The sequence below is a fragment of the Myotis brandtii genome, unplaced genomic scaffold, assembly GCF_000412655.1.
Source record: "Myotis brandtii unplaced genomic scaffold, ASM41265v1 scaffold182, whole genome shotgun sequence".
NCBI classification, from domain to species: Eukaryota; Metazoa; Chordata; class Mammalia; order Chiroptera; family Vespertilionidae; genus Myotis; species Myotis brandtii.
The window spans coordinates 4057370-4069822 of NW_005356751.1; the positions used below are offsets into that span (position 1 = coordinate 4057370).

Consider the following 12453-nt stretch of genomic DNA (forward strand, 5'->3'; position numbering starts at 1 on the left):
CCTACCTGCCTCCTCCTTCCCTTGCTCCCTCAGCGCCCTGCCGCCGCCGCTGGTTGCCTGCCATGTTCCTCATCGCCCCCTGGTAGTCAGCGCACATCATAGTGAGAGATTGAACTCCCAGTCTCCTGGTTGAACTCCTGAGGGGACACTTTGCATATTAGCTTTTTATATAGATAGATAAGTACTTAGACTTTTTTAAGAACCTGAAAAACGTTTGACTTTTTTTTTAAACATTTAGACTAAAACAGATCCCTCTTCTACTTCTGAATTGATTGTCAAAGATGATATTCTGCGACTTGAAAATGAAATTCAAGTTTTGCAACAACAAAATCAGGTAATTAAAAATTTTAAAAATATTTTGTGAGAATTTCCATGGCCTCATTAAATGCAAAAATACGGAGGCAATGTGAGTTAGAAGACAAGGATATTAGTAGGTGATTGAGGATTCCAGTTATTTCCCATTAGTGTTGGTCACAGGGTAGTAGTTTCATTAGAAAGTAAGTTAGTGTAAATCCAGTTTTCTGTCTGTACAGTAGCTTGGCTAATAGAGGTGTTCTTTCCTCCTTAGCCAGCCCTTGACCACAAAGTAAAACTTTGTTTATTTAAAAGGCTACTGAAAACTGTTAATTTTAAGACTTATTTTAAGGCATCAATTAGCCAATACTTCTCTGGTTAAGTGTTTTCATTTCATATATTTCAAATAAAATACAAAATTTAAATTTTTACTCCTTAGAGAAAGCTTCTTGTCAAAGAAATGATTCTGTACTCTTATCAAAGCATGAAGAGACTTTTGTGGGATTATGAAAATGCTATGTCAGATAATGTTACAGGGTAGAGATAAAATACAGAGGATGTTTAAAAATGAGATTAATCATTGAAAATGATGTTTATTTCCAACAAACACTTTATTCTTTTATATGTAGGCACTAAAAGAAATGGAAGAAAAACTGAGAAATACAAATCAGGAGTTATGTAATCAAATGAGACAAATGGTACAAGATTTTGACCGTGATAAACAAGAAACTATTGATAGGTAAAGTCTATAAAGTCTATATAATGCCTGCCTCCTGGACACCCTCCCCATTTGCTTTCCCCTCATCTTCCTCCCCTCCCACAGCCCCCAAAAAAAGATTCGAGAGAAATGATGGAGTGACCCCTCCCTACTGAGACCTTAGCTTGGAGAAGACGAGTCCCTGGCTTCTCAAATTAGAATTTGGAACCCATTTTCCATAGAAGTGATGTTAGGTGGTGTGTTGGGTTCTATAGCACCGTCAAATGGTGGTTCATTGAAATGGGATAGCGTAATGATGTTTTAAAGGCTACTTTATATAAGGAAGAGATCTGTGAAAGGGTATGTCTTCCAAATACCAAATCATAAACTTGGAAACGGACTTTTGGAACATAACTTACTTGTGAGTTTGGTACTACTAAGTATTTGTGTTTAATGTAGATGACTTGCAATTTAGGAACCACACATACCCCGTTATTTCAATTCATTTTTTATAAACAAGTCCGCAACACAGACTGTTCTCTCTGTGTGAAGGACATTTTCAATCCAAGTTTCTAATTCTTTTTCTAGAAACATTTGAGGAAAGAAAATTCTAAGATTCTTATGATACAGTGAAAATTAATCATTACTATTTTTGGTTGGGGACAACCAATCTGACCTTAATTATCATGTGCATTAGAGAAGAGTCGGGGAAAGGGAGGAAGGGAAACCAGTGGACTTGGGGTTTCTTGTGAAGCTGGGCACTGCCTTAGGTTCCGCTGGCCGCCTTGTTCGCAGGTGTGAGAGGACTTACCAGCAGCACCATGAAGCTGTGAAAGCCCAGATTCGAGAGAGCCTGTTAGCGAAGCATGCTGTGGAGAAGCAGCAGCTCTTTGAGGTCTATGAGGGGACTCGCTTGCAACTTAGGTGAGAATAAAACAGTTTAGCTGCCTTCGAAGCTGGAAGACAACACTCTCCTATTTCCCATTTTAGAGAACATTGTGCTGCAGCCCTTGTATTTTTTTTGTGGTCATTTAGCTGCTGCTTTTGTGTATCCAAGGTCTGAACTGGATAAGATGAATAAGGAGATGGCCGCTGTGCAGGAGTGTTACCTGGAAGTGTGCAGAGAGAAGGGTGACCTAGAATCAACTCTCAGGAAGAGCATCGAAAAGGAGCAGCAGATGCAGGAGAAGGTACAGCACAAGTTAATACCATGTTTCCTTCAGTTGATTTCCCCGGCCTCACTGTTTCATTGAAACCAGTACACTTGTTCTCCTGTGCAGGGGGGAAGGCATACGTAGACGTCTCTTTTGGCGATTTCACACTAATATAGGTCACATCATACTTTTAAGTGTTGAGATGATTATTAAGACCTTAGTAGAAACTGGCCTACATATAGCAGAAAGTCATTCTTCTGTATCGATCTTTTCCTAAGAGGCAAAAACAGTTTCTGAAAATAGGAGTGGACCTGAGTCACTTTGAGTCTGAAACCCGGGATCCTCATTTTACATTTGCTTGTGGGCTGCTCAGGTGACCCTACCCAGTCCTCTGAGCCCGGGACAGAGTACTCCTTCAGGGGCATTTTGCTCCGGCCCGTTTCTCCGCCAGTGTCGGAGCATTGTTGCATTCTGGAGGGGGCACAGTGGTCACTTGAATTTGGGTTTCATGACAGGGAAGGGGGTGGCATGGAGGCTGTGGAGAGAAAGGTCAGTGTCAGTGTGGCCTCTCAGGGAAATGGGAGGGGCTCCCGTGTGCTCTGCTCCTCCCTGGCTCTTCCAAGCGGCCATTGCTGAGTGTCCTGAGTCCGATCGCGTGGAAAGAGGGGCACCTCTTCTTTTCTTCACTGTCCTCAGGGTCTCATCCAGACACAGTTCTCACTCCCACTTTGGACCAGGTACAGACCACAGTTTGAAAGCCACCTGCGTCTAGATTAGAAAATATTTTTAAAGGCCTGAGTAAATGTTCTAAACAGAAGCTTTTGAATAAGTCACATTAAAGCAAGGCCTTGCTACCACAGACTTAAAAAGAATAGTAAAGAGCAGGTGAGGAACTCAAATATTTTGATTACTTTTGAGTAGATTAATAAAAACATAAAAAACAGGTCATGTATAATTCTAAAGGAAGCTGTTTAAGTTAGTACTGGAAGTTTAAAAGTTAGAAGGGATCTTAAATTACCTAGAAGTTAAAAACTTAGCTTTTAGTAATGTTATAAAAATTAAAATAGATCTCTAGTATGATTCTTTTTTTATTCTTTCTTAAAATATATATATGATCAATGGTAACGGCAACGGCATAAGATCAAATACACACACACACACATATGTATATATATACATATATATATATATGATCAATGGCAAGAGCATAAGATCAGTTCTCTCAAAGAAGTAATTCTTTTCAGGAATATATTTTCTGGTACTTTAAAAAGAATCAATTTGGCCCTGGCCAGGTGGCTCAGTTGGTTGGAGTGTTGTTCCATACAACAAAAGGTTGCGGGATCCATCCCTGGTCAGGGCACATGTTTAGGTTGCAGGTTCGAACCCCAGTCAGGGTGAGTGCAGGAGGCAACTAATTGATCTCTCTCTCTCTCTCTCTCTCTCTCTCCTTTCCTCTCTAAAATCAATGAAGACATACCCTCAGGTGAGGATTTAAAAAAAAAGAAATCAATTTGGCTGTAAAATTGGACCTCATATAATTGGCGAGTTGCAATTTATAGCTGCTGCAGATTGGTACTTTGGCTCTTGAGTGCTTGCACTGGGGCAGGAAGAAAAGTCAAAACTGTTACTTGGTCCTTCTGAAGACACTTACAGGTTAATTTTTTATCTTTAAAATTGAAAAATTGTCCTACAGTAAAATTGACTCATTTTTAAATATGGTATACCGTTCTACACATTTTAACACATGTAGATTGATCAGGATACAGAGCAGTTTCATCATCCTAAAAAAGTCCCTTGTGCTATCTGTCCCTTTGTAGTTACACCCCCACACACACTTAAAGGGCCATTGTACTTAGCATGAAAAGTTTAATTCCTTCCTTCTCTCTATATATACCCTTTATATGGCTTAGGAGTCTTTCTAAGCCAGTCAGAACAGCATTTCTTTAAATTTAAGAGACTTTAATTATTTCGTATCCTCCAGAGGTAGGTAAAGATATACCAAACTGTTTTTCTATTATATATATACATATACATACATATATATGTGTGTATATACATATACTTTAATATATTTTTATTGATTTCAGAGAGGAAGGGAGAGGGAGAGAGAGATAGAAACATCAATGATGAAAGAGAATCATTGATCAGCTGCCTCCTGCACGCCCCCTACTGGGGATCGAGCCCACAACTCGGGCATGTGCCCTTGACTGGAATTGAACCTGGGACCCTTCAGTCCACGGGCTGACGCTCTATCCACTGAGCCAAACCAACTAGGGCCTATGATATATTTCACACTCATACAATGGAAGAATGATATTAGACTCTGGAAAAAAGTAAGTAACTTTTTGGGTAGCCCTTCTCTGCTGGGCATAAGCCATATTTCTTATGGCTGAGCTTCAGGTCAGGGACTTAGTCTGGATACAGAATTTATAAGACAGTCAAAACCGGTAGTCCAAAGTTTCATATGTGCTGTGTTCTGAAACAGTTATTGAGTCCAGCTGGGGGTTAAGTAGGAGCTGAATTCCAAGCGCTAAAGCTTTTATTGACACAGAACTTTCCTCATGTTAACCTGGCTTGTTCAGAGAAAGGGGAAAAAAGTCATGCACACAGAACCCTTCAGACTCATAGACAAGGCAGAGATGTTCAATAGTCCCATTCATAATGCCATACCTGTACACATTAAGGCTCATATATCTATATCTATATCTATATCTATATCTATATCTATCTATAAAGAGGTAATATGCAAATTAGGCTGGGACACCGTAACGGGTCACACTGGACAGGAGGAGGTTGCGTGTGCAGGTGAGGCCCGGAGCAGAGACGGAGACGGAGACAGAGACAGGGGGGCCTGCCCGAGCCAGGGTGGCGGCTCCGGTGGCCCTGAGTGGACACAGGCAGGGGGACTGGGGGGCCTGGGGCAGAAGTCAGGCACGGGTCCTGGCCACCCATGGGGTGCCTCCTCGCACGGCGGGAGGGGGGGGCACCTCTTCGCGCAATTTCAATCACGCGCTGGGCCTCTGGTTTAGTTATAATACATGTTAAGTCAGTCCTTACAAGTTAGAGAGATTTTTGCAGTTTGAGCCATGCAAAACAAGTTTAAGTGCTTTAAAACTATCCAAATATTTCTTTCCCTTTAGTGGTACAACTTTCGGAATAGATATTTCTGTAATATCTTCAGGTGGCGGATCCCTATGCCCAATAAATCTACTATTTTTCCTCTGTGAAGAGAGGGAACAAGGTTTTCCTCACTGTGGTGAATTGCAGAAATGGCCAGACCTTCTTCCTACCCCTGAATGCATGCCCCCTTGCAGCATGATATTGTGGCTCTTCTCAATCAGAGGCAGAGACTCTTTCTCATCCTAGAATTTGACCTTGGCCACATGACTGACTGGCCATTGGGAAGCATTGATGCATTGAGGCTTTTGGAAGCTTGGTGCTCTTAGGAACCCTGTGGCCACCACCATGTGAATGATCTGGGATAACCTGTTGGATGATGACACATGTGATCAAATCATCACCATTGCCCTTGCAGACATCACACTAACTACCAGACATGTGAGTGAGGCCAGCTTAGACCATGTAGCCCCAGTCGCCTGCAGAGACCAGCTGTATTGGCTTAGACCAGAATCAAGCCCTGGCTGACCCACAGAATCATGAAAAATAAGAGAGGTTTATTGTTTTAAATTACTAAATTTTAGCTGGTTTATGAGGTGGCAAAATTAACTTATATACCCACAAACAGAGAAAATTGGTAGCAATTTTCTGCTGTGGTTCAAAAGGAAATGCAGGTGCAAATGGGAAAATCTCCTGAGGGATAGACATACACAGAGAAGAAAATTTGAGGATTTCTTCTATAGTCAAACAAAAAATAGTCAGACAAAAAAATAATACCAGTGTTATGTGATGCAGCACCAGACAACTTTCTCATCTATGTGGTGCAGCTGCAAGTCCCCATGACCTGATTGTGAAGAAATGGGTCCCTTGGTCGCTGGAGATTTTCCAAAATCACAGAGCACTGAACAGACATAGAGATCATCTAGTCGGCATGTGCCAGTGGTGGGGAGGAATCAGATGGCATTTAAGACAGAACTAGTCTAGGTCAGCTGTGAACCAGAAAAGACCCAGACAACCAGTGTGACAGAAGAGCTCCAATCCCAGGAGTGCCACACCGTCCTTTGATAGTCCAAAAAAAAACCACACGGGGGACCAGAGAGGAAGGATGTAGCCTTTATTACTTACACGTGGAGAAGACCCCACGGCAGGAACGTTTCCCCCCTCGGCCAGGGTTAGGCAGGGGCTTACCTAGGAGAGGAGAGGGGGCGGGTGCCATGCTTGGAACAGCTTGCGTGCAGGCTGAGGACAGTCTGGTGAGACTTGTAGGCTGTCAAGGACAAGGCACCTGAGTCTCTGCTGCTCTGGTCCTTGTGGCTGCTGGCCAGGTGGACACCATTCAACTGACTGAAATTAGGTTCATTAATTAGATGTGCAGAGTGCCTGCTTTGTGGAAAGCCTTATGTTTATGGGAAACACATATTAGTAGCAACAGTTTTTCCCTTCCTTTCTCCTTCCCTCTCCTTCCCTCCCTTCTCCCCCCTCCCATCTCCTCCCCTTCTCCCTCCCTCTCTCCATCTCTTCCTCTCTCCTTCTCTCCCTCTCCCTCTCTCCATTTCTCCCCCCGTTCCTTTCTTCCTATCAGGTCATCTTGGTATCGGCAATGCCGAAGCCTCCAGCAGGTTGCATCTTGAAAGCAAGAAAGCCTGACCTTACACGACATACTTAAATTTTCCATGTGATTTATGTCACGTAGATAAGGTCAAAGAGTAATTTTCAGGAATTACTTGAGAACATATTTCCACAGACTTTATTTCCAAACCTCATGTAATTATCACAACAATGTCTAGATGGTTTTCAAACACAGCTGTGGCTGTCTTTTTGGCTATCCTAGTTTTCACTAATAGTGATTTGAATATTTTCCTTCTCATACGATTTTTCTTTTGAAAACAGATGAAAGAAGAACTTTTTCAACAGATTGAAAAGGAGTGGCAGGCTAAGCTGGCTCAAACGGCAAAGGCAATGAAAAAGACAACCTCTGACTGTTACAGCCAGACGGACCAGGTAGCCGCCAAAGATGCTGTTTCCCAGAAAGAGATGGCAATGGTGGCAGAAGGACAGGAGCAGGGGGCCCAGCAGGATCTAGAGCAGGAAAAGGAAAGAGCTATCAAGGCAGCCTTGAAGAAACTCGAGGTTGAATTGGAACTCAAATATTGTGAAAACATTGCCAAACAGGTAAATTATTGGAACTGCTTGTCTATTAGCAAAAGCCTACAAAATGCTATCATTGCACTGGTTCAGAACTTTATACTTTAAAATGTTTGTGCATTCTAGGGTAGAGGACTCCTATGCGGTTCCTAAAATTATCTTCATTATGTTTCTGTTATAAAAACTGTTGCCCCTCAACGTTTCTGTATATTCTTTCCGTTGACAAAATGTTTGCTCTTCTGAGGTTACTCTGAGCATTCAGATAGCTGAGGTTAAAGACGGTGGTTTTACAGCTGAATTAAACACAATTTAATTACGAACCTTTCCTGTCTACCTGTATAGAAAACATTCCACCAACGTAGCTGTAGCTAAGCAAACTTAAAACCACAGTGTTTGTGTTGAGACTTGTGGAGTTGAATAAGCAGGGACGTGATTTGTAAATCCCATCTTCTGCCCCAAAGTGGTGCCCTTACCTCCCCTGGGACACACTCAGAAAGCTGTTTCACTTTTAACGGGCTTGTCACTTCATTTCCAAGAACTGTCCCACCGAGAAAAGTACAGCTCTGTGTGCACAGAATAAAGATGAGCTGTTTGTTTTATCAATAACAGCACTTCTTGAATTTTTTGGTCTCGGGCTACCTTTACATAAGAAGTTTTTCAAAAACATCTACTCTAGCACATATTCCATCGGCCGTGAGAGCAGCGACACCACCACATAGCGTGTTGCCCGGAGAACGATAGATACTGTTTCAACGCGAGAGAACAAGAGTAAAAAGATGGAGAATGTCTGAATTCAATTGTTTTGAAAATGGCTTTGACCTCACGTACCATACGATAGGGTTTCTAGACCTTAGAAGTTCCTGGAACCTTCATATAATATTATTTATTGTGTATTTATTATTTAAAACTATTATTAAAAGTCTTAAGATAATAACCTGAGGTAACATTTTGAAAAATATACTCAGCTTTTGCTAAACACTTGAAAATTCTGCCTACTTGTCAAATTGTTCTACATGATGTTGCAAGGCATCCTTAAAGTCTGGAAACATAGGAAAATGTACGTAATGGTATCAAGTATATCTTCCATCAGTTAAAATAATTTTCTGAAATGTTTGCCATGAGACTTGAACAGAGCAAGAAAATATTCTGTCAACAAAGAGACATGTTTAAGGGTTCAGTGACAGATCAAGCTCAAGTATAGCTCTTGTGAGGAAAAGCAAATAGCATAGTATAGTAGCAAGGGAATTGTTCATACTAACTTTGTAAGGAATATAAATTTCTACAGGTCCTTTATCTTTTCCCCATATTTTTAACTCTTTGGAATTTACCTGTAACTGTATTTGACATTTTAGTGAGGAATACAGCCTCTTATATCAGCTGCACTTTGGTGTGTATGTGTGGATATAGTATATATGTGTGTATCTGTGTATTTCAAAACAAGAGAATAAGGAATGATTATTTAATAAATGATCTTGTAATAGATTTATAAGCAGATTAGCCTTATAATTCATCAAGTCTTAGATTTTTGCCTGAATTGATGTATTACCCTTATTCTTTAGTCACAAACTCATTCTTGACTGCAGGAAAATTTGCCAGGTATAAGGCTCTAAACTGTATTGGTGCTTGCATACGTATGTGTGAATGCATGGGTGTGTGTGTGTGTGTGTGTGTGTGTAGGGCGTGAGGACTGAGGGGGGTAGGTGTACTGATTGGACAGCAGCTGGCACCAAGCAACCCTCCTGCCTGCCTTCTCCTTTTCCTAAGATACATAGGGAAATGGCAATTGGTACTTTGTATAGAGCTTTCTAAAACAGTACTGGCCATCAAACATTTCTAGGCCCTCACTTCCTATTGTGGCATTTGCATGGGTCAGTATGGGAAGTTTAGAACAGATGGATTAGACTCCACTGTTTGGGGTAAGGGGCGGTACTTGAAGTCAGTTATAACTGTGATGTAGTACAGTGCAGTGTAACAGACACATGCCATCATAGTTGCCATTTGCAAATGGGATCCTTTTGAAATTTTATACCTCCCTTTACCTCTTTCTCTCGCAATATCCTGCAGGTAGAAACAGCTGTGCAAAATGCTCGCCATCGATGGCTGGAAGAACTGCCTGAGCTTGCAGAGTATAAAGCACGTGTCAGAGCGGAACAGAAGAGGTGGGAAGAACAGCAAGAGGTCTTTTTGGCCAAACGGGTAAGAACTCTCCTGGGAAGGGCCTCTCCTGCCCTCTTCTCTCATCTCAGTCCTGGGAATTGGTGCCGACTCACAGGGTTGTTGGAGGGTTAAATGTGATGATGCATGTTAAGTATTAGCTCAGCGCCTGGCCGGTGGTCCCTGTTCTCATTGTCATCAAGTTGCTCAGGGAGAGAGAATGTACAGTGGGGCCTTGACTTACGAGTTTAATTCGTTCCGTGACGGAGCTCATAACTCAAATTACTCGTATGTCAAATCAAAAAGTGAACGAGCGAGACACGTGATGCTGGGCTGATGTTGTGGCGTTCACTGTGACGTTCACTGCGCCAACTAGCGGTGGGGTATCTGAAGCTGGCTCGTAACCCGAATTTTAGCTCACAACTCAAAGCAAAAAATTGGCCGAGAGACGGCTCATAGCTCAAAAAAACTCGTTAGTCGGGACACTCGTAAGTCAAGGCCCCACTGTATTTAGGAAATCTTGAAACTCACAGAATCAGGAAGATAACCTTACCTGTGAAACTCAGTTGCACTCTGTCTTGCCAGATCTTTAGGAGAAATTGAGGACAGGTGTTTATCCGTTTACTAGCTAGTCAGTGTCCTTTCACCTGCTTAAAGATTGTTTTTTGTTCTGTGTCAGTAGTCTTCTTATAACATACTAGAGGCTTGTTACACGAGATTCATGCACGGGGTGGCGGGGGTCCCTCAGCCTGGCCTGCACCCTCTTGCGGTCTGAGAGCCCTCGGGTGATGTCCAATTGAAGGCTTAATACCTTAATACCGCGGGAGATTCATGCACTGGGGGAGGTGGGGGTCCCTCAGCCTGGCCTGCACCCTCTTGTGGTCTGAGAGCCCTCGAGTGATGTCCAATTGAAGGCTTAATACCTTAATACCGCGGGGAGTGGGCCTAAGCTGCAGTCAGACATCCTTAGCACTGCCACTGCGCTTCCCAGCCACCAGTCCCGCTTGTGGGTGGGAGCACACTGACCACCAGAGGGCAGCTCCTGCACTGCGCTTCCCAGCCACCAGTCCCGCTTGTGGGTGAGAGCACACTGACCACCAGAGGGCAGCTCCTGCGTTGAGCATCTACCTCCTGGTGGTCAGTGCACATCATGGCGAACGGTCATTCTGCCATTCGGTCGATTTTCATATTACCCTTTTATTATATAGGATTCTCCTTGGTAAATAATCAATCCAACTCTCCTTTCCAGAGATCTTATGTTCCTTCACTATAATCATTTGTATTCTCCCGGCTTAGTTTGCTAGTGTAAATCAATTCTAATCAAAATGCCATCAAACTGAACATAGTCTTAAAATTTGACCCTATGATTTTAAAATTTATTGGAAAACTAAAAGGACTAGAGATTTTTTTTTTAATGTTCTAGAAAAGAAGTAGTAGTCCAACCCCAACACAGAATTATTGGAAAAGCAATAATTCCGATAGTATAGAATCATGAATATAACATTCTTTTTTATTCAGTAAAATACAGACTTCAGAGTTAGGCCCAACTGTGAATAAAACATCAGTAAATCATTTCAAAACAACAGAATAATAAATAATATTATAATAAACACTCTTCTGACAGCCAGATAACACTTGGGAAATATTGTTTACCCACACCCAGCATTGCCATAAAATCTAGGTTGATTAAAGAGTTTTGTTTTTTTATTTTCCATTGATTTTTAAAATTTTATATTTATTGTTGCAAGTATTATAGATGTCTCATATTTTCCCCATTGACCCCTCCACTCTGCACCTGTTACCCCCCAGGCCTTCCATGGATTTTTAGAGAGAGTAGACGAGAGGGAGAGAGAGAGAGAGGAGAGAGAGAAAAAGAGAAAGGAACATCCATGTGAGAGAGACACATAGATTGGTTGCTTCCTACACACACCCCAACTGGGAGCAGGTATGAAACCTACAACCCAGGTACATTCCCTTTTCTGGGAATGGAACCTGTGACCCTTTGGTTTTCGGGCCAACACTCTAACCACTGAACATCAGCCATTAAATCAGATATTTCAGATATGTATCATAATAAAATTTGAGGCAACAGACTCAGTAGCAAAGACAAATAGGATAAAATATGTACAAACGTTTAAAACATTTTTACTTGTAATAAAAAAATAACAAAAGAAGATGGTAAAAATAAGGAAAATAAATGAATCAAACAGGAAGAGCATTATTACTAGTATATGTTAACAAAACAAGCATCCATGAATAAGTATGCCAAAGACATGAACAAATAAACTTCATGAGAATTCCAAACAGCAAAAACAAATGGAAAAATGTTCATACCTACCAGATTGGAGACATGCAAACTAAGCCAAACTTCAGGTGCCATTTTGTGCCAAATGTGTAGATCCTCTCGTCTTAGCTGTAATACACAAAACATCATGGATTATAACATCAAGCATGCGCTACTGTCCCAATGTCACAGCCACTTTGGATAATAATGTGCATAACAGACATTATAAATGATTCACACATTGTATTCATAATCTTATTCCACCAATTACTTAGGGAAATAATCCAACATAAGTAAAAGTGTTTTAATCTAGTTTTAAGTCATGTGGCAGTACCTGGGTGTTTATTACATTATTCTCTATACTTTTTAGTTTGTTGAAATAGTTCAAAAGGAAATATAGGAGGGAGAGAGAAAGAGGAAATAATAGGTGTTACGCATATGTGTCTCAGAGCTGAAGTGTAATAAAATTGGGTAGAATATAGAAAATAGAAAAGAGATCATTCCTTAAGAACACAGAGCCCTGGAGAGAGAAACCAAGATGGCGGCATAGGTAAACACCGGAAATTGCTGCCTCGCACAACCACTTCAAAAATACAACTAAAAGACAA

The 12453-nt window shown here is 41.5% G+C and overlaps 1 protein-coding gene across 1 annotated transcript in view; it reads left to right on the plus strand.

The window, feature by feature from the left end:
• Positions 1-12453, plus strand: part of CEP152 (centrosomal protein 152kDa) — a 100959-nt gene that overhangs the window by 58641 nt on the left and 29865 nt on the right. The window contains exons 14-19 of the mRNA XM_014537831.1: positions 239-334; positions 924-1033; positions 1787-1915; positions 2049-2181; positions 7153-7434; positions 9472-9603. Coding sequence (XP_014393317.1) covers positions 239-334; positions 924-1033; positions 1787-1915; positions 2049-2181; positions 7153-7434; positions 9472-9603 — 882 coding nt within the window. The remainder of the gene's footprint in view (positions 1-238; positions 335-923; positions 1034-1786; positions 1916-2048; positions 2182-7152; positions 7435-9471; positions 9604-12453) is intronic.